General features: G+C 38.8%; 1 protein-coding gene across 2 annotated transcripts in view; it reads left to right on the top strand.

Annotated features, from left to right (window-relative positions):
- Positions 1–21,466, top strand: part of NBAS (NBAS subunit of NRZ tethering complex) — a 302,855-nt gene that overhangs the window by 60,387 nt on the left and 221,002 nt on the right. For both annotated transcript variants that reach the window (XM_084791395.1, XM_084791394.1), the window contains exons 14-21: positions 3,280–3,473; positions 4,482–4,739; positions 6,115–6,240; positions 8,469–8,620; positions 10,817–10,957; positions 11,223–11,301; positions 14,212–14,316; positions 14,636–14,772. In XM_084791395.1, coding sequence (XP_084647521.1) covers positions 3,280–3,473; positions 4,482–4,739; positions 6,115–6,240; positions 8,469–8,620; positions 10,817–10,957; positions 11,223–11,301; positions 14,212–14,316; positions 14,636–14,772 — 1,192 coding nt within the window. The remainder of the gene's footprint in view (positions 1–3,279; positions 3,474–4,481; positions 4,740–6,114; positions 6,241–8,468; positions 8,621–10,816; positions 10,958–11,222; positions 11,302–14,211; positions 14,317–14,635; positions 14,773–21,466) is intronic.

Below are 21,466 nucleotides of genomic sequence, written 5' to 3'. Positions count from 1 at the left end.
TACTCTGTCGTAATTTTATGGACATCGGTGGTGCCTGTGGTGGTGCCCATCCTATTAGTTCTTGTGTTATTGTTTGGGTCTTCTTGTTCCTTCTTTTGGTTAGTTTGGCTAAGGGTTTATCATTTTCACCTTTCCAAAGAACTAACTCTTGTTTCTTTGCTTCCTTGTATTGTACTTTTAGTCTGCACTTCATTCTTTCCTGCATCCTTGTTAACTCTTAGTCTGCTGATTTTTCATTTGGCTTCTTTTCTCCCCAAGACTTTGATATGCTCCATTGTTTATTGGAGATCACCCTGAGTCTTTAAGTGCAAAAGCTCATAGTTACAAACTTTTCTTTTAATAAAACCCACTTTTGTTGAATCCCAAAGATTCTGATAAGTTGTGCTCTCATTTTTTATGTTATTCTAGGAATTACATTTTTTTTTCTGATTTCTTTAGTGGTGTAACCATCCTTCAAGACTGTTCAGTCTTGGTGGGTTTTGTAGGTTCTGTGGTTTCTCTTGGTATTGAATTCTACCTTTACACCACTATGTTCTAATACAATCGAGAAATGGTCATTGTTTTTTTGTTTTTTGTTTTGGTAAGATTTGCTTTTATGGCCTAAAATGTAATCAGTTTCTGAGAGAGTTCCATGGGCTGCTGAGAAGAATGCATATTCCAAAGCTGTTAGATGGACTACTCTTAGGTGTCGGCCACGTCTACTTGAGATGGTGCAGTTTGACTCTGAAGCTTATGTCTCTGAAGTTTTTGAAGGGGTGTGTCTGGATGATCTGACTATTGATTAGAGAGTATAAAGTGGCACACAATTGAATTTGGACCTGTCTCATCTGTTTATTGTCTAATAGTTTTATTCATGAAATTGCATTTACTAATGTTCAGTTCATGTACTTATAATTGTTATATATTCTGCATAAATTATTTCCTCTATTGATATGTAGAAGAAGCCTCTTAAAAATCTTCTTGACTACTTTTGGCTTGAAATCTCCGTCTATCAGATATGGGTAAATTTACTCCTTCTTGTTTTAGTTCATATTAACTTTCAATCTTTCACTTTCAGTCTGCGGTTGTGCCAATGAGATATGTTTTGCAAACAACCAAATGATGTGTTTTGGCTTTTTAGTCCAGTTAGCTATTAAGTTTTAATTGGAAAATTAAGACCATTTATCTTTAGGGTTGCTATTAATAGGGTGTGCTGATTGCATCATTTTATTGGTTGTTTACCTGGTTGGTTCAATTATTGTTGGCTTTTTCTTTCTCCCTTGTTCATTTCAGGGGTTTAATGAGTTGGACATGATTGATTCTTCCTCTTTCTCTCATGAAATTTATTCTTTGGTATGATCTTAGAATTAAGACTGCCTATATTTGTAGGTGTCTGTTAAGTACCTTCTGCAATGCTAACTTGGTAGTTAGAGATTTTTTTTTTCAGTTGACACTTAACCTTGAAATGCCTTCATTTCTGTACTGTGTTTTTAAAAGATAACTTTATTGGATGCAGTAGTCACTGTTGGTAGTTATTTACTTCGAGGGCTTAACATATCCTATTGTTCCATTCTTTCTGTTTCCTTCTGTTAAGAAGGTGGACATGAATTTTGTGCTTTGGCTTTAAGCATAGCATTTTCCCTCTTGGAACGTTTTTTGTTTGTTTGTTTCTTTGTTTTTTTGAGACAGGTTTCTCTGTGTAGCCTTCGCCGTCCTGGACTTGCTTTGTTCACCAGGCTGGTCTCGAGCTCACAGGAGTCTGCCTGCCTCTACCTACCTGAGTACTGGGATTAAAGGTGTGTGCCACCACACCTGGTTCTCTTGGAACTTTTAACTGTTTTTAGCTTTAGCATCTTGAGTACAGTGTGTCATGGAGCAGGTTGGATCTTGAGTCATGTTAATTTCAGGTTCTGACTGCCTCTGTGCTTGTGTTCATTTCTTTTCCTGTATTTGGCATGCTTTCTGTTATTCTATGATTAACTAGATTTTTCTGCCTTTACTTGGTTATCTTAGCTCTGTAACATGAATGTTTGTGTCTTGTTGCTTCAGTATTTTCCAGAGATCTTAGATGTTGTCATCCTGATTTTTTTCTTTTTTATTGATCTCTGAATATAGTATTTCTTTCTTCCAGCTGCTGGGGACATAAGCCCCAGATGCCTGCATGTATCAAGAAACTCCCAATTTAAACAAATTGCCAAAGGTTTCTATCCAAAGAAATATGTTAGGGGCTTTAAAAAATATTATTATAATGAGTTGTTTTTAGTCTGACTAATTAGTTTACATAGCTTTTAAAAAATGAGTTTAAATATGCTTTCAACCCTATGATTTACTGTGATGGTCATCATTATTAAGCCATATCATATCCACTGTGGAATAACTACTGTTTAAAAAAAGTACAATGAAATCACAATGGAATATCATGACATTTCCTTTTAAATCCCGCAGTTTGGTGAATCATAATTCATTTTAGTATCAAAATTTTTTATTGGTCTTGAATTTTTTTTGTTAGTTAAATGCTTAGAAGCATATCAGCCCTGGAAAGCTCTTATTTTTAAAATGTCACACAGTTTTAATTGCTAAACATCTCTGTCGGAAAAATATAGGAGTACACTTTCTAAGATCTATTATAACATTGTATATGTGGGATTTATGTACATCTAATTTTCAACTTGCTGTGCTGGAAATGGTTACCTATCTCTTTTTTGAGTATATAATTATGTTTTTCTTTTTACCTTTTCAGTGTTTATTTTTTATTTTGTATATATTTTGTTTTGCCTGCATATATGACTGTGCTAGGGTGTCAGATCCCTGGAATTGGAGTTACTGACAGTTGTGAACTGCCATGAGGGTGCTGGGAATTGTACCTGGGTTCTCTGGAAGAGCAGCCAGTACTCTTACCTGCTGAGCCATCTCTCCAGCCCTTTAATTGTGTTTTTGATAAGTTTTCCCCCCTCTGGGTTCCACCTCAGGGTTTTACGGATGTTAAGCAAGAGCTTCAGTACTGAGCTACATTTTTCAGCTGGGTGTTATTGTTTTGAGGAAAAAGACCTTAATTTGCTTACTTTTATACCTGCATAGCTTTGGCTGATTGTTACTACTTGGGCAGACTTTAAATGAATTATTGTACCTTTTCTATTTTACCTGAGTTAAAATTGGGTGATGGTTTCAGTTTTACTTTTTTCCTATTTTAAAGCATCTTTGAGGCTCCCAAATATGAAATAGCTTGGATTATAAAATATTGGGTTAAATATTTTGCATTTAAATCACTTATGCACATGTATTTGCATTTTCCCCCATTAGATAAAGAGTCCTTTTATCCATTGATTGATGTCAATTGGTGGGCAGATGGAGCTGTGACCTTGGCTAGGTGCTCTGGTGCATTAACTGTTTCATCAGCAAAAACTTTGAAGAATTTACTGGGAAAATCCTGTGAATGGTTTGAGCCTTCCCCGCAAGTCACTGCTACCCATGATGGGGGATTCTTAAGTTTGGAGGTGAGGTTTTTTTCCTTTGAGAGTAAATGTGCATTGTTCAAAACATTTGTTCATTTGCCTTTTTGTTTGTGTATGTGATGCAGTTCTGTGTTTAAATGTAAGTCTGTTGTTGAAATAAAATATTGAATATAATGTGAAAAATCCCATCAAACATGAGTTAAATGTATTATATTGCTAAGAGAATAAAAGTATTTATAGCTATTTTGTTTCCTTTAAAACATTGCTGAGCATGATAGATTTTTTTTCTAGATGAGTCATTTGAAAATGTAAAATGCTGTCATTACTTCCTGTTAAGGAACTACTTAATGTTTATATTATTATTTACCGAAAGTATGGCAACCTAATTTTTTTTTTCTTTCAGAAAGATCTTTTATCACAACTAGAGTTGAAAGTAGTGGCGGTTTCTTTATAGCTGTGTTTGGTCGTGTAGTGTTCTTATTTAATTCTTTCAAAAGTATGGTCCTCAGTAGCTTTGCTTCTGCAGGGTAGAGTGGCAGGTATTCTTTAGTCTGAAGTTTATCATCCAGTCATGATCTTCCATACAGCACTCCAAGCCAGTTCTGTTAAGTCTGAATGAAAGTTATCTTCAGCAGCCAGGCTTTCAGGCTTGGCATCTGTGGTGCTGGTGGACAAAAAGGGGCAGCGGAAGGCGTATTCCTGGCAAATGAAACAAATGTCTTCCTGTCGTTTTCTAAATTGTCTTCTTGCTTCTCTACAGCAAGCACAGACTATTGATATTTAGATAAATTTACATTCCCATATTTTTTATTTCTGTAAAATAATTGCATGACTTTACATTAGTGACCTATTAGTACAGTGGGCTTCAGTTTTAAAGATTTGGAAGCCACATGAATATGTATATCTACTTACTTTGTTTCCTTTGGGTCCATTGTGAGTGACATGTAATGAATCAAACCGAATATAATTAGAATAATTTTTTAGTAGCTCTTAAAAAAAATCTGTCTTTAGTTTCTTATCATTAATTTTACATCTCCCTTTTCAATTTAGTGTGAAATTAAACTTGCCCCCAAACGATCTCGTGTGGAGATGAGGGCTGCAGAAGAAGACGAAGGGGAAGAGGATTCTGACTCTGATCACGAAGCGTCTGCCAAGGCTCGCTATTTTGGTTATGTCAAGCAAGGCCTTTACTTAGTGACGGAGATGGAGAGGTTCGCACCTCCACGAAAGCGGCCAAGAACTATCACTAAGAACTACCGCCTTGTGAGTCTGCGCTCCACAACTCCAGAGGAGCTTTATCAGAGGAAGGTGAGAGGTCCTGCTGCTTCTAGCTTTTGTTTATTGTGGAACTGCTGCTATTCCAATGACAAAAGAAATTGACATAGGGCATATTGGCTCCCCTTGACATGTTAGAAATATCAGTTGTTTAAGCTTTTAGAATAATGCCCTATTTCTAACTGAGTAATCAAGATCAATGCAGTGGATTAGAACTCAGGCTGGGGGATAGCCCAGAGGCTAAAGCGTTGAGGACCAGAGTTCAGAGCCAGTACTCAGCTGAATACCTGGTGGTCATGCAGTCCCCCTGTCACCCCAGTGCCCTGGGGGCAGAGATTGGAATCTCCAAAGTGAGATAGGTAGCTAGAGTAGCCTAATCAGTGAGCCCTGAGTTCAAGTGAGAGGCCTTGCTTCAGTGTCTAAGGTAGAAAGTAATTGAAGGAGACATTTATCCAGCTTTGGCTTCCACATGTGCAGACATGCGCACCTCACACATATACATATGTACATAAGCAATACCAGAAAAAAGTAAGAAAACGATTTACTCTGTTCAGTTATCCACTTTGTGGCCTAATGCGTTTGAATTTCTTTTATTGTCTGCCTTCCTTCCTTCCTTCCTTTCCTTCCTTTTTTTCATATATGTGTGTATATATATATATATGCATATATATATACACACATACACACATACATATAAGAAATATATATTTATATATGAATATTAATATATCAAATATGTAATATAATATATTATATAATATATTAAATATATAGATATATTAATATATTTAATATTATATATTAAAAATATTTTTATTTATTGTGTGTGTTCCATGTTGCATGTTTGAAGGCCAGAGGACAACTTGTAGGAGTCAGTTCTTTCCTTCCACTATGTAGGTTCCAGTGATTAAACTCAGGTTGTCAGGCTTGGTGTCAAGCATCTTTACCCACTGAACCATCTTGTTGGTCGTAGCCTGAGGTGTTTGCTGCCTGCTGTGGCCTTCAGCTGTCCCTCTCATGTGTACTTAAGTACAGATCTCTACTAAGAGTACAGATGGTGAGGGAAGCATTTGGCAGCTGGTCTGGAAGCCTGTGTAGCCAACACTGCCTCTTAGAGCTATTTGCTATGCTCTGGCGATGTTCTGAATGAGTGTTGACCTGAGCCAGACTGCAGCCTACCTCTAGTCTCCGTTTTTGCCTCCATTTGAATGTATAAGCAGGAGCTTTTCATCATATTTGTCAAAGTGCTTAAGGAATTCCTCGTGTACCTGCTTCTCAGAATGTCTGTGAGCTTCTGGTGACACTGCATGTGTATTCATAACTTGTTGCATAGGCCAGGCAAGGGTCTTGTTCCTTCCTCTCATCAGAGCAGTCTCATGGGTAATTCATGTCTATTTCTTTGCCAAAGATTGAAAGTGAAGAGTATGAAGAAGCCTTGTCTTTGGCTCACACCTACAGCCTGGATACCGACCTTGTCTATCAGAGGCAGTGGAGGAAGTCAGCTGTCAACATTGCTTCAATTCAGAATTACTTGGTATGTGTAAACACTTGTGGTAACATGGTGAAATTTATATTCATGAGTTATATTCTGTTCATAGAGTATTTCATACTGCTAATTTTTATGAAGGAAAAGACATGTATTCATAGAAAAAGTGTCAGAATCTCTTGCTTCTGCGATAGAATTTTGGTGTTAAAGAAACTAAATATATACTCTCTGATAAACCAGCCATCTCTCTGACTGTTGCCATTATGGTGCCTCTTCTCACCCACATTGGCCAGGGCCTGCTTTAGAACCACTAGCAGAGTTTCAGTGAGGAGATGTGCATTCCTGCTAATCAGAGATTAATGATAAAGGGGTGAAGAGAACGTGGCATAATACCTTCAGACCAAGAGACTGCATTTAGGAGGCAGGCCTGCCTTCCTGCTGGGACAGGAAGATTATACAGGAAGGCTTTCTGTAATAATAATTCAAAATAGACCTTTTCCAGTAAGAAGAGAAGACATTGTCAAGAGAGCAAGCAGAATGAGCAAATTAAGACTGTGACGTGGCCCATAAGTTGACAACCAAATCTATCTTAGTCACTATTGGGTGTCCCCATGTCCCTGTCAGTGCCTGAAGCACAGTAGCTGCCTAGTAAGCATTTCAGGGATAAATGAGTGCTGTTAAGTCGGACAGTTGTGAGTAAAGGTGGTGAACATTGGGAAACGTGAGTGGGTGTGTGTGGTAATTTGGGTTTGGGTGGGTGATAAAAACTTGTAATGACTTGGCTTTGTTTTAGGGTAGTGATGTGCCATGGTGGATTTGTGATAGATGATGTAGTGAAAACCTGGAGTACGAGGAAAGGAGTGTAAGAAAGCCTGCTAGGGTCAAGGGAACCCTACCGCGTTCCTGCCATTACACTTTGATGAGTTAGACATACCTTTAGAGTTAGGCGATGGTAGAATGTGTAAAGAAATGTAGGGTGTGAGTCGTTTGATAACTAAGATATGTCCAGGAAGAGGGCAGGTCACAGGATTTGAAGACGGAGGGACCAATTGAAAGGGAAGAATTGGCCCTCAGTCTTTCCAAAGAACAGCAGACCATGCTTGGTATGACTGAGTTAGCTTCACACCATGTGATACATCTCACAGTCAAAGATACAACCATGGTGTGTAGTTCTGTTTTGAAGCTATGTATACTTATTGCCTTGGGAGAAAAAACTTACTTTACCTTTGTGTTTTGTATTTTTTATAACACAAACCATAGATATCTACAAAAGATCTTTCTTAAACTTCTAGAAAAGAGTACTCGAACTTTGTGTTTCCTGTGGCTCATTGGAGTTTGAATGAATGCTGCTGGGACTTGTCTCTTAGTATAGAGACCCCAAGTACCTATAGTTCTTTCCCCACCCCTTTGAGCCTTTTTTTCTAGCCTGTGTCCACTCCTTTGTGACTCCCAGTGACCCACAGAGCTTCTCTCTACTAGGGACCCTCAGCCACCATGCCATTGCTGGCCTTTAGACTCAGGATTATGTAGAAGAGCAGGAGGAAAGAGTGGAAGGAGGTGAAGACTAAGGAAATAAGGTCCTTCCAGGCACCACAGGACTGATTGACATATGAGCTCACAGGCACTGGGACAGGATGCACAAGACCTGCACAGGTCCAAACCAGACAGGATCTTAGCACTGAGCAGGGCAAGTAGAAACCCACCCCCAGCAGGAAGCTCTTCCTAGCTGATACCTGCTGGGAAGGGACATCAGTCTTTTTCCTTGGAATGTCACTGAATATCAACCACACACCATGGCACACGCCCGATGGCCAACACATGAAGGACTACATGGTATTTTTGTTTTTTGATTTGTTTTTCTTTTTGCATAAATTGTTCCATTTTGGTTTTTTGGTTTGGTTTTTGTTGTTGTTTTGTCTTTTTGATCCCATGGTTCCCTTTTGAGAGTGAGAAAGAGAGAAAGAACATGAAGTTGGTTCAGCAGAGAGGTGAGGAGCATCTGGGAGGAGTTGGGGATGGGGAATGAATATGATCAAAGTTTGTTGTATGAAAACTTAGACAAAACTCAAATGCTGTTGGAATCACACCTCCCTTAATCAGCTGCCAATAACAGTAGTATGAATTAGCAGGTTTTAGATAGAAGACAAGGAGCTACCTAGGACCGAGTTCTTTAATGGTGCTAATACCTTCTGTCTTGTATAATTCTAGAATGTGGCTATCAGGTTTTATAAGGTGGCATCTGTTGTTAAATACCTCTGTTTATTCTTTATGCATAGAGTAAAATCAAGAAGCGGTCCTGGGTTCTCCATGAGTGTTTGGAGAGAGTTCCTGAAAATGTGGATGCTGCCAAGGAACTGCTGCAGTATGGCTTGAAAGGCACAGACCTGGAGGCTCTTGTTGCCATAGGGAAGGGCGCAGATGATGGCAGGTAGAGTTTGGAGGTTTGCACTTACTGCAAAGGTGACTTTGGTAAAGCTGAGGCTGAGGAATTGGGCCAGGTAGACAGTAAGCAATTGTTGAAACTGTTACAGTCGACCAGTGCTTTCTTCCTTTTCAGCTAAATATATTTGCAGTTGATGGTTTGATGTCGAAGCACGCCAGGTTCTTCACACACTTCCTCAATGCTGGGTCTCCACTGCACTAACAGGGCTGGCTTTACTCATGAGTCTGTAGGGTCATTTTCAGTACCTTCAGCACCTCAGATGTATAACACTGTCCAAATGCCAGTTAGTAATATAATAATGGTATTAAACTGACAAGCCCAGCTTACCAGATGTTTGAGGCTTTGTTGAGATATAAATGATAAGACCGTTGGAAGTGGTGCTGCACACCTGTAATTCCAGCACGCAGGAAGGCAGAGGCAGGGGGATCTCTGTGAGTTTGATGCCAGACTCCTCTACAAAGCAAGTATAGGACAGTCAGCACTACACCGAAACAAACAAATGATAGTATATATCTGATTAATAACTAATTTAAATGAGATTAACATTTTTTACCATGTTAAGATTATAAATAATGTGATATTCATATCTATGAAATGCAAATCAAAAACACAGCAACTCACTTAAATCCAATTACAATGGTTGTTATGTAAAAAAAGACAATAAATGTTTGTGAGGACACAGAAAGAAACTCTTACACAGTTTTAGGAAGACTGAAATGTAGGTTCCTCAAGAAATTAAAGGGAGAATTACCATGTGAACTAGGTATTCCATTAATGTATATTAGAAGAAGGAAATGAAAATATTTTATTAAAGAGATACATTTTTACCTCTCTTTAAAATAGCTAAGAACTCATTAGCTAAGACAGAATCAGCTAGATAAAGAAAATGGAACATATTTACACAGTAGAATAACAGAATCATTTTTGGCCATAAAACCACAAAGCTGGGGGCTGGAGAAATGGCTCAGTGGTTAAGAGCACTTGTGCTATTGTAGAGGACCTAAGTTTGATTCCCAGCACTCACAGTATGCACTTCACAACCACTTTTAACTCAGTGGATCCAATTCTCGTGTGTGTGCATGCAAACAAACAAATGAGTATTTACTGCCCTTACAAAGGACCTTGGTTTGGATCCCAGACCCATATGGCCTTACAACTGTCTGTAACTTCAGTTCTAGTGATCCAGCACTGACTTTTGGTCTCCATGGGTACCATATGTGCTTATGGTGCTCATACATGGATGCAGACACTTATATATACACACAAAATAAAATAAATCTTGAGAAGCAGGGACAGAAGCTTACTATTTGCAGCAATGTAAATGGACGTGAATATCAGTGACAGGGCTTAATGAAGTAACTGATTCCATATGTGGACTTACTTCACACGTGCAGTCTAAAAATGCTGAGTTTGTTTAACCGGTGAGCAGAGCAGTGGGTACCAGAGCATGAGGAAGGAGAAGGAGAGGGAGATGAGAGGTACAAAATTCCAGCCAAGTTTAAGGAGTGAATGCTGGTGTTCAGATTGTACTGTATATAATTCTGAAGAAATACAACAAAAGTGCTCATCACAATTACGAAAATGTGTCACATGATGGAGAAGTACACAGTGTAGAAAGGTAATATGAGCTGATGTTCCCGAGGAAGCCACACCTGTGTTGACAGCTATGCAGACTTACTGCATAGAGCTTTCTGAGATTGTGGAGGGTACAATAGTGCAGTCAAACCGCAACATTATCTTGGTCTATCTTTAGTCCCCATAAAAACCATTTATCACCCATGTCTGTATGTACTATCACATCCTTTTAGTAATGCATTAAATTAATAATTTGCTTCTATAAAAAAAAAGGATTGTAGACAAGAGTGATGCAAATCACAAAACCTGTTTTACATTGCGTGAATGTTCTCCTGATGTAACCCTGTTCATTTCCCTACATAAACACCCTTTCTTTGTGAAATGTCTGTGATCACTACTTAGCCTCATTACTTATCTCATGGATATAGTGAATGAACCAGGCTTTTGGCAGAATTTTGAAAAAATATTTTTTTTTCTGTTTGGTTGAAATTAACTTAGTAATAAATATTCATGATAGGATGAAGGAACTTTCCATTATGTGAAGAAACAGACAAACAAACAAAAAACCAACTTAATAAAATCAACTGAATTCTTTTCTCTTTGCAGATTTACGTTACCGGGTGATGTAGACATTGATAGCATCGCCTATGAGGATCTTTCCCCACCAGACAAAGCGGCTGCTAAGGGCCAAAGGCAGAAAGAGCTTAAGAAGAGACGGGAACTACTAAAATTAGTGAACTTTTCAAAGTAAGTCATTTACTACTGTCCATTGGGAAATATAATCTCTGGTCATTTCCCTGTGCTCTTTACTAGTGTGAGTAAGTTACCTCAGCAACTTGAACAGTTACTTTTTGTTTAGCCTTCATGGTTTTACATATCATTCTCAGAGCTGTAGGCTGAAGCGAACACTGGCTATCTTCATGCTGCTTTCCCTCAGAAAGACAGCATGTCAGTAAACAGAGCATATGTCTGTAAGCATGTGTGAGCTGCTCAACCGAGTTCTTCCACACAGGCTGACCCTGGAACAAAAGGAACTGTGCCGCTGTAGAAGGAAGTTACTAACCTTCTTAGATCGACTTGCAACATACGAGGTAAGGAGTGACCTGAGGCCGCCAGTCATGCTCAGGCTCTGTTCTTACACCTGCCATCGCTGCCTTAGTGTCTGATATTTTGGTCTTTGATGTTACTTATATGAACAAGTTAATTTTTTGAAAAGTCAGGTTCTCTAGTAGACTGGCTTTGGTACAAATTGGAAATTATAAAAGTCCAAGTTGTTTTGTTGAAAAATATAAAAGTCTAAAAGTTGTATTTGGTCTAGAGAATAATGTATTTCTGTGCACATATGCTTTCTAGATTTACAGTCCTTTTAATTTACTATGTGTATATTAACAGGTAGTGGCACAGAGCTGACTCTAAGGTGGAACCTCAAGACACACTGAGTTTCAATACTTACAGGACTTAGAAGTAGAAGCTGGGTACCTGGTGGCCCGTGCTTGTAATGATGATGATTTTTTGGAAGCTGAGGCATAGGAGTTGTCTTGAGTTTGAGGGCAGCCTGGGCTGTAGAGTAAGACTTTATCTCAGAAGATAAAAAGAAACCAAAAAAACTTAGTAGAAATGAGACACCTTTTAATAGCTGGGAATAGTTAAGTTTGTGTGTGTATGTGTGTTTATTTTTGCTTTTTTTTTTTGCGTGTGTGTGTGTGTGTGTGTGTGTGTGTGTGTGTTTTGTATGTTTGTTTCTGGTTTGGTTTTGTTTTGTTTTCACATGACCCTCTTAAGCTGCTCAGGTTTCTTCTTTTCCCATCTGGGGAGATTCAGTGTCTCATTTGTGCTAGGCAAGTGTCCTACTGCCGAGCCCTGTGCTTCCCAGCAGGTGCTAACCTGAAGTCTGGCTTCAGAGACCACTTCCTCATTCAGTCCACTGAGCCTCTCCTCTGTGGCTACACACTCTTGGTCTGTGGCAGGGGTGGCCTAAGAATGCTGAAGGTATTTAACACTTGACCATGCATATAACCTAAAACTTTGATTCTCCTATGCCTTTAAATATTATCAAATGAAACACTAAAAGAAAAAATGATGCTGGCAAACTGGAAATCACACATAGAAGAATGAAATTTGATCCGTATCTCACCAACCATTTAAAAAAAGAAAAAGAAAAAAAGCCAGGCATGGTGGCTAAGTAGCAGGAGGCAGAGGCAGGTATATCTCTGTGAGTTTGAGACCAGCCAGTGAGACATAGTGATATATTGTCTTTAAAAACCAAAACCAACCAACCAACCAACCAATCAACCAAACAAGCAAACAAAAAAATCCAACAACAACAGAAAAGGAAAATGAAGAGGAGGAGGAAGAGAAGGAGGAGGAGGAGGAGGAGGAGGAGGAGGAGGAGGAGGAGGAGAAAACATTAAAACAGAGTTCTTGTGTGATTCTTAAGAAGGAGCATATAATCTAATATGGAGAAAGCTATGATGAGTTCATTGGCTGCAGCTGCCTTGGTTGTTGTGTGCTCATATTCCTTTAAAGTGTATTCTTTTCATTTTAGTTCTGTGACATCTCAAGGTAATATTAAGAATAAACATATTGGGAATTGCCTATGTCTGTACAGTGTGGTTCATTATTTTCATAATTTACTTTCATTTTATCAAATCATAATATCTTAGAAAAGATACTTACAGTGTTGAGTTTCTGCACTTAATTTTCTTTCATTATTCATTGGCTATTGAATTGCTATTCTCCATATGACAATAGCAAGTGTATTGTTATTATATTATGATAGTGACCTTTAAAATACTTTTGAGACCACTTTCTTTTGGAAATTAACCTTTTAGAAAGTAGATTATTTGGACGAACTTGGCTACTAAAGCTCTAATGAGAATGTTCAGCTGTCATCCTCGCCAGTTACACAGTGGTAGATTTAGGCTTTGCATTTTCATCAGTGGGCATGGCTAACGTTATTAATTCCATATAAATAAGATAAAAGGGAATTCATTTACATTTTACCTGGGTGCTTCCTACATGCCAGCTGTGATGCCATTGCTGGACATAGGGAGACATATGAGCAGCAGTTTTCATGGCCTCCTTTGGATACAGACTTCATGGTAACAGTATGAAGAGTCGAAGCAGAGGATAGAAACAATCTGAACTCTTCCTGGAGATGCCCAAGGGGCCTCTTTAAGGGAGTTACCATCAACTAGTCCTTAATAAGCAAAGGCAGATTTATAAGAGACAGGAGGGTAGAATTCAAGAGTTTTGTCTTTTTCATTTTCTTAACTCTGGAGCTCAGCAGGACTCATTGCATACCTTGTAAATACTTGTCAAAAGGGCCAATGGGTACAGAGAGTTCCTTCAAAAATAGCCTCACAGTCCATCAGCCATTGTCCTGTGTACTTAGCCCTGATACGTAGGTAAATTTTTAGCTGTTCTTTAAGGCTATCACTGCTATTCTTATTTTGTGGGTATTAAAACTGAGATTTAGAGAGGTAAGTAGCTTGTCCAGATAAGTTGAAGCGTAAGCATAAGCTAGTTGGAGGCAGGGCAAGTGTGTTGTTAGCTGCATCTCCAGTCTGTCTCACAGTGCCCCTAGGATGTGGCGGACACTGAGCCCATCTGTGTTTCCTGAGTGAATGAAGGGTTCATTTGCATTTAACATCCCTCAGTGCAACAGTAGTAAAATTCATAATTACATTTTCATGTAGAGATGGCAGATACCCATAATAGTAGCCGTGCTAACTGTTGCTTATTTGTTGTTGTCAGGTGTTTGGTGTTGTCCTACAGAAATCAATTTAATTTTCACTATTTCATTTATTTATAGATCTAAAATGTTAATAGCACTTATAACAAATATAGCCCCTAAAAAGATAAAGTACTTTAGTTAACAGTCAATAGTTGAAACAAATTAATTTGGGCCTTACTTATTTTGGCAGGCAGAGGTATAATGGATTTTAATATTTTCTTGTCACCATATTTGGAAGCCTATTTGTTGTCACTGTTTCCCTCAGGAAATCCTCGGGGCGCCTCATGCATCTGAACAGAGATATGATGCTGAATTTTTTAAGAAGTTCAGAAGTCAGAATATTGTTCTCTCAGCAAGAACGTATGCTCGGGTAATTGCTCTTTGTAAATAGAGTAATTATGGTTATTAGCACTAAATCTTGGAGCTGTGTAGTTAATGCTACTGCATGCACATACTATTACAATCTGTTTTTTGTTGTAATATTAACAACTGTACCGAAAATGGAATTATATTTTAAAAATATCACTGTTAAGAGTTTTAAAATAAATAATTTTATAGTGTTAAATTGAGAAACATGAAAATAAGGAAAAACAAAGGGTATTTCAAAATAAGTTTTGAATGTTGGCATAGAAATGAGTCTTTTATTTCTGAACTTCATAGTAGACAGTTTTGCCTTGTATTTCATACAGGAAAGTAATGTGCAAGCCCTGGAGATCCTGCTGACATACCATGGCTCGGATCTCCTCCCTCATCGCCTTGCCATCCTCTCCAACTTCCCAGAGACCACTTCTCCACATGAATATGCTGTTTTATTGCCTGAGGCTTGGTATGCTACTTTGTTTCATCAATTATGATTGTGTGTGTCTAATGGTAGACACCTTACATTAAAAAATAATCTATCAAAACTTAGGTGAAAACAAACAAACAAACAAACAAACAAAATGTAGTTAAAACATCCCATTGAGACTCTGGATGAGAGAAGCATGGGAGAATAGCAAAGTAGAAGGATCTAGAGGGTCCTAGAAACCTACAAATAGAACATTATGGTAGGCAGATTTGGGCCCAGGGGCCCTGCTCAAACTAAGGCACCAGCCAAGGATAATACAGGCAGTAAATTTTAAACCCCTACCCAGATCTAGCCAATGGTCAGAACATTCTTCACAGTTGAGTGGAGAGTGGGATATTACTTTCTCAAGTACTCTGGTGCCTCATATTTAACCATGTCCCCTGGAGGGGGAGACCTGGTGGCACTCAGAGGAAGGACAGCAGGCTACCAAGAAGAGACTTGATACCCTATGAGCATATACAGGGGGAGGAAATCCCCCTCAGGAACAGTCATAGGGGAGGGGAAAAGGGGAAAATGGGAGGGAGGGAAGAATGGGAGGATACAAGGGATGGGATAACCATTGAGATGTAACGAGAATAAATTTTAAAAAATGAGCAAAAATATATTTATGAAAACAGAATCACCTTCACATGGACTTGTTTTCTGCCTGAAAACAATGCCTTGGCTAACTGTGCCTGCTTGAATTAGTTATTTTCTTTCAGAAATTGAGCTGAAGCTTTGATAAGACTAGGAACCCTGCCATGTCTGCATCCTGCACTGCCCACAGCCTTTTCTCTGATTGAAATCACAGAGACAGGAAAGGGAATTCAGAATACCATCAGGTGGACTAATGCTCTTCATTTCACATTAAGGCTGTGTGATAAACAGTCACCGCAGGGCATCTCTGTCCTAAGCCTGTGTAGAGTCAAGTACCAGCAGTACCACTTATGATCTCTTGAGAGCGTAGTAGCTCTTTTTCTTTATTTTATTTTTACTCTTTGTTTTGCTTTTGAGATAAGAGTCTTAGTAAGGAGCCCTCACTTACCTGAAACTCACCATAGAGAGCAGGACATCCTTCCAAGTGCAGTGACTTCCTAGCTCTTCTTAAGGATGGCACCAGGGTGACTGTGTATTTCTGTCCTTCCATTGAAATAAGAGATGTCAAGTTTCCTTAGGAGATTGGAGGAAGCTCCTTGTGATGATCCAATGGCCAGAAAGAGAATAGGGCTTGTACTGATTTATTAGTTATGGAATGTAGGAATGAAAAGAGAGCCAGTCAATTAATACTAGATCAGTAGAGGTAATATACCGGAGAAAAAAGTCAATAGAGGAAGAGAAGTAAGAACAGGCAGGAGAAGGCAGATGCAGTTCCAGGGAGAATGGAAGCAGAATACTGGAAAGCAATGCACTCACAGAAACCAAATCAGTTCCAGCCCCAGCCCCGAGGGCTGAGACAAGGGACCTAGCCCCAGGCTGGTCTGTTCCCTTTGGCAGATTCAGTCTTAGAAGACAGGGGGATTGAACAGAGTAGAGCACAAGACAGAACTGAATCAGTAAGTCTTCTCTGAGACTTTGCCTCAGTGCAGATCCTGTGTCACTGTGCTTTTCCTTCTTGGGCTCAGAGAAGAACCTTTGTAGTATTAGGCTTCTCATGCTAATCTTTGTGCTTTGTCTTGTGACCAGAGTGAGTACTCATGGGTCAGATATTGGCTACTCTGTTTATCTGGGATTTTATGTGAACAAATTAGATATGTGCCCAGAAAGTACCCTAAAGAAAGTTGTAAGTACTCACTTGAAGGCTTCTGAGTACCATGCAGTGTGCTTGCCAGTTTTGGCAGTCTGGCCCTTGCTTACAGGCCCTGTTTGCCTGTCCCATGAGCCTGGGAGGATGCCTGCTTCTCTCATTCTTCAGTCAGACTGCTCTCAGTGGGTGTGATAACGTAAGGACAGAGGTGCTGATGTGACTGTAACAGCTCATCACAGTGCTTGTCCCTGGGACCACAGCACCCAAGCACAGAACTTACCTCTGGAGTACGCGCTGCACTGGCCAACCTGGGATGTCCTGGTTAGCCAGTATTTTTGTAAAGAATTATTTTTCATTTCAATGATGTTTGGCTGTGTGTTTGTGGGTGTGGGTATGGCTTGCAAATGTCTATGGAGGCCAGATGTGTCTGATCCCCAGCAGCTGGAATTACGGCAGTTATGAGCATCCTGACATGTGTACTGGGAGCTGAACCAAGGTCCTCGGGAAGAGCAGAGAACACTCTAATTACTGAGCTGTCTCTCTAGTTCCTGTTTAGCCAGTTTTAATTGATCCAAATTTTATCATTCACTTGGCTGGGAAGCATCCTATTTTGTGTTTTATATCTTAAATCATCAGATGTATTTGGCATTGATGAAATGTGACCAAGTGGTGTAAAGCTTTGAAATTACATTTTTCTTTGTCACAGGTGATGTATCATTTTATTAGCTACCTATCTATGTCATTGCATTTTATATTCTGATTGGCTGTTTTGAAGCCCCAAAGTGACATTTCTTAAGATTCTTTGTTAGGATCTTTGTTTGCTTCATAGAGACAGACATCACATAAATGAGCTTTTTATTTTTCATGAGTTGAGATTGTATAGCACATTTAAGAAAGAATTTTCTTTATTTTAATCTAGTTTTTTTTTAACCACTCTTTCTTCCTGTGAAACCTTTTCAGGATGATGACTGTAACCTGATGAAGAGGTAATTTGCATGACTCAGTTGTCTCTGGATGTAATGCAGCTAAGGGTGAGAGTTCTGGCTCTCAGTTGCCTAAAACTCAGGGTCTGGATTTAGTTTCTGTACTTCCATTGTCTCTCATGTAAATGATGTGATTATAGCATTGTTGTTAGAGTAAAAGGAAGAAGAATGGTCCTGTCTCAGTTGGCATTTCTAGTGCTGTGATAAAACACCAGGAACAAAAGGAACTTGGGGAGAAAAGGGCTTATTTCCTCTTCCAGCCTGTAGTCCATCATCCAGGGAAGTCATGGCAGGAACTCAAGGCAGAAACCTGGAGGCAGGAACTGAAGCAGAACACTTGCAGGTTGTGAGTTCTAGTGACATGAAGAAGGAGGGTGACGGAAACCTGATAGAAACTTGAAATTCCAGAATGGCTGGAATAGCATCTCATGTACTTGTTGGAAGAGGGGTACACATGCAAGTGGGAATCAGGGTGTCTGGTTGGCTGAGTGCTATCTTTTGTTCATGTGCCCCAAGGATAGCTGGGAATACAACTCAATGTAAGACTGCAAACTTAGGCTTAAAACACTGGGAGATTCTTTTGGTTGGGAGCTATAAATTGAAAGTATAGTTCTCTAGTGTGGATTTTGTAGATGGTAACATTTTGTCTCACTATCAAAAGACTGGGCATGCCTGAAATATTTTACAGAGAAAATTGTTCATCAGCATCATGAAATAGGCTACCTGTAAGTTGTTTGCCAGAATATCAATTTATGGGGGTACATTTGCATTTCAATCCATTATAGCCAACTTATTATACAATCCAATGAAGTTTACAGATTTACTCATCTAGTGTTTTACTAATCCCCCCCCCACACTTATTATTGGAAGAGCCTGTTCAAGGTTACTGCATTGCACATAGATCTCATTTATTTGCATTTTTAGAAGTTACTGTTTTTAACATTATTTTATGTGTACAAGTTTTTGCCTGCTTATATGTATACCACTGGCATGCCTGGTGCCCATGGAGGCCAGAAGAGAGCATTGTACTCCTGAAACTGGAGTTACAGATGGTTTTGTGCTGTCAGGTGGGCACTGGGAATTGAACCCAGGTCTGCTGCAAGAGCAGCAAATTCTCTTAACCACTGAGTCGTCCCTTCCTCCAGTTCCCTTTCTGTACTTTTAGCACATGGAAGTAAGTTATGTATTGAAGTGTCTGTCAGTTGTGAAATTCTATGATACATTTACTAGTTAATAAAAATATTCTTTATAATATATTCCTGAATAATCCTAAGAATAGACTGAATATTTATTTTGTATTATTAGAACAAAGTATTTATAGTGTAAATGCTGAGATTTTGTTAATGGAATAGGATGTCTGCAACACCTTCTCCATGTGATCCAGGAAACTGTTACTGTGGCAGTGTTGCAGTGTATGTGTCTGTAACTATGGAAATTTAATGAGATTATTTGGCAGTTGAAGGTTTGACTCTGAAAAGTGTGCTATCCCATGCAGAAGGACTGTGAATAGTCACTGCTTCGCAGATGTTCCCTTTTTCTTTCCTGGTATTGTGATGATTAATGATTGAGTCCCACATTTCTGATTACTATTTTCATCTAGTTCCCCAATAATTTATATGCCATATCATCAAGGGTAAGTGTAAACAATTTTACAACTAATTGCTTATGTCAAATTGATTTGCCTTATATTTCAAATCAATATAATTTTTGGTGGGGAGAGTTGAGGCAGAGTCTTGCTATACAGGGACTGGGCTTACCTTGAATTCACTGTGCTGCTCAGGCTATCCTCAGGCTCATGTTCCCCCTGCCTCAGCCCCCTGAGCCCTGGGATTTTAGGCATGCACCACAATGCCTGAATCTAGATAATTCATGTAACGTTATCACTATATCATTAACAATAACCTCCAGTTCTCTGAAATTTAATACTTGGAATATTTTCAATGAAGTCACTATTGACTCCAGGAAGTTTTCATTTCAGAAGGTAAAGCATTATTGTTTTTATTTCCCTGTAAAAGCAACAGGAGATCTTTCTACAATTTTTTTCCATGGACATGATTTTATAGTTTTATAAGTATTCTGGAAGGTTGTTTGCCGTAAAGAATATATTAGTGTTATCTTGTAAAACAGATGTACTTTTTAGTTTTAATATTTTTTGTTGAAATTCATAACTAGTCATGAGTATATATGAGACTGATTTAAAAATTAAGATATTTTAAAATTATTTTATTTTATTTCTTTTGAAAAGATAGCTTAAAGAAGATGAGCCATATCACTTCTCAGCCTTTTGGTTACGATCCAGTGAAGAAGACACATAATATTTTGCATTTTTCATGAGCAATTTTAGCTAATGTTTGTGTATAATACACAGGTATTATATTAGCTTGGTCAGGTAGATAGAAATATGAATACAATATGTTCTCCTTCTCTGGATAAATTCTAATCTAGCAGGGAAGGCTAGTGAGATAGGCACTGATATGACTACCTCATAATCCATGGAAGTTGAGAGCGTGGAGTGAACCCAGTGGCTCTGTGGGTAAAGGCCCATGTTACCAGGCCTGATGACCAATGTGGTGGAAGGAGAGAACTGATTCCCACAGGTTGTCCTTTGACCCCTGCACTTGAGCCATGGCAGGTGCATGCCCAAATACATACATGTATATACATAAGTAATAAAATATGAGGAATACAGATAGTTTTAGAGATAGGAGAGATTCTTTTCCATTGCAAAGGAGGATGAGGAAAAGCATTCTTGGAGAAGGCAAGGTTTGGATCTAAGCCTTCAAAGTCCAGTATGTGACCCTGGAAAGTGTGAGTAGAACAGGGGTGGGTGGGATAAATATTAATCACAATGTGCTCATGATATCCTCCATTAACCCCTTAGTGGCGAATGAGTCAGCAACCAGGCATATTGGCTCATATCTGTAATATTAGCTTTTGGTAGCCTGATGAATGGAAAGTGCATGCCATGAGTTTGAGGATAGCCTGGGTTTCAGCGATGAACAAAAATGTAATTTCCATCGAAGAAGTATGAAATTTTAGTTTACTTATGTTTCATGTAGCCTAATCTTTCCATTAATAATGTTTTTGTCCTGAAATTTTCAAAAGTTTATTGTGTGTTCTATCCTCACCATATTTTCACTATTGTAATGAAATATTGCCTATGGTAAGATCACATTACATCTTTTTATTTTTGATTCTCAAAGAAAATATAGAAATGCTATTTCCTTTAGAAATGAAACTTTCATCACTTGTCTTCTAATTGAGTTCCACCTTGAATAAAATGTCTCTGAGCTGCTGTCAGCAGAGAGAAACGTGGCTGTATATTGGGTTTGTCTTACCTGGTGGCCTCTGAGGCAGTGGATAGAAGAAAGGAACATCCTTTATAAATGGTCTGTGCTGGCCATTTCTGAAGTCGAGAACTCATGCTTGTGTCAGGGAGAGTGTTCTGATCCCCTTATCTATCTGGCCGTGGGTCTGGCTGGAGGGGTAGTTGCCTTATGCCTGCATTCATTCTTGTCTTCCTGTTATTTAAAGGGAAGATGGGTTCTGGCCAATTTCTCTGATTCAGAAGACAGAAACTAATATTTCAAACTAAAAGTTGCACCATTAGCATCCTGTCGGTATTACTGATACTAGCTATGTGGAATTCTGTTATTTAAAATTAGCGTGTGATTTGTTTTCTCTTATTCAAAAATTTGAAAAATGAAGTTAGAACATTTGTTTGTAGTTTATATTCTTTGTCTATGTGTGTGTCTATGTTTTGGTTTTTGAGATAGTTTCTCTGTGTAGCCTTGGCTGTGTTGGACTCACTTTATAGATTAAGCTGGCCTTGAACTCACAGAGATCTGCTTGCCTTTGCCTCCCCAAGTGCTGGGATTAAAGGTGTTAGCCACCACGCCCTGCTGTAGTTTATATTCTTCTTTTGCACATAACAATTTTTATGGCATACTCTTGAAATAAGCAGAAA

This window comes from Acomys minous, assembly GCF_964271855.1.
Source record: "Acomys minous genome assembly, chromosome: 8".
NCBI lineage: Eukaryota > Metazoa > Chordata > Mammalia > Rodentia > Muridae > Acomys > Acomys minous.
This window is presented reverse-complemented; position numbering and strand designations above follow the sequence as displayed.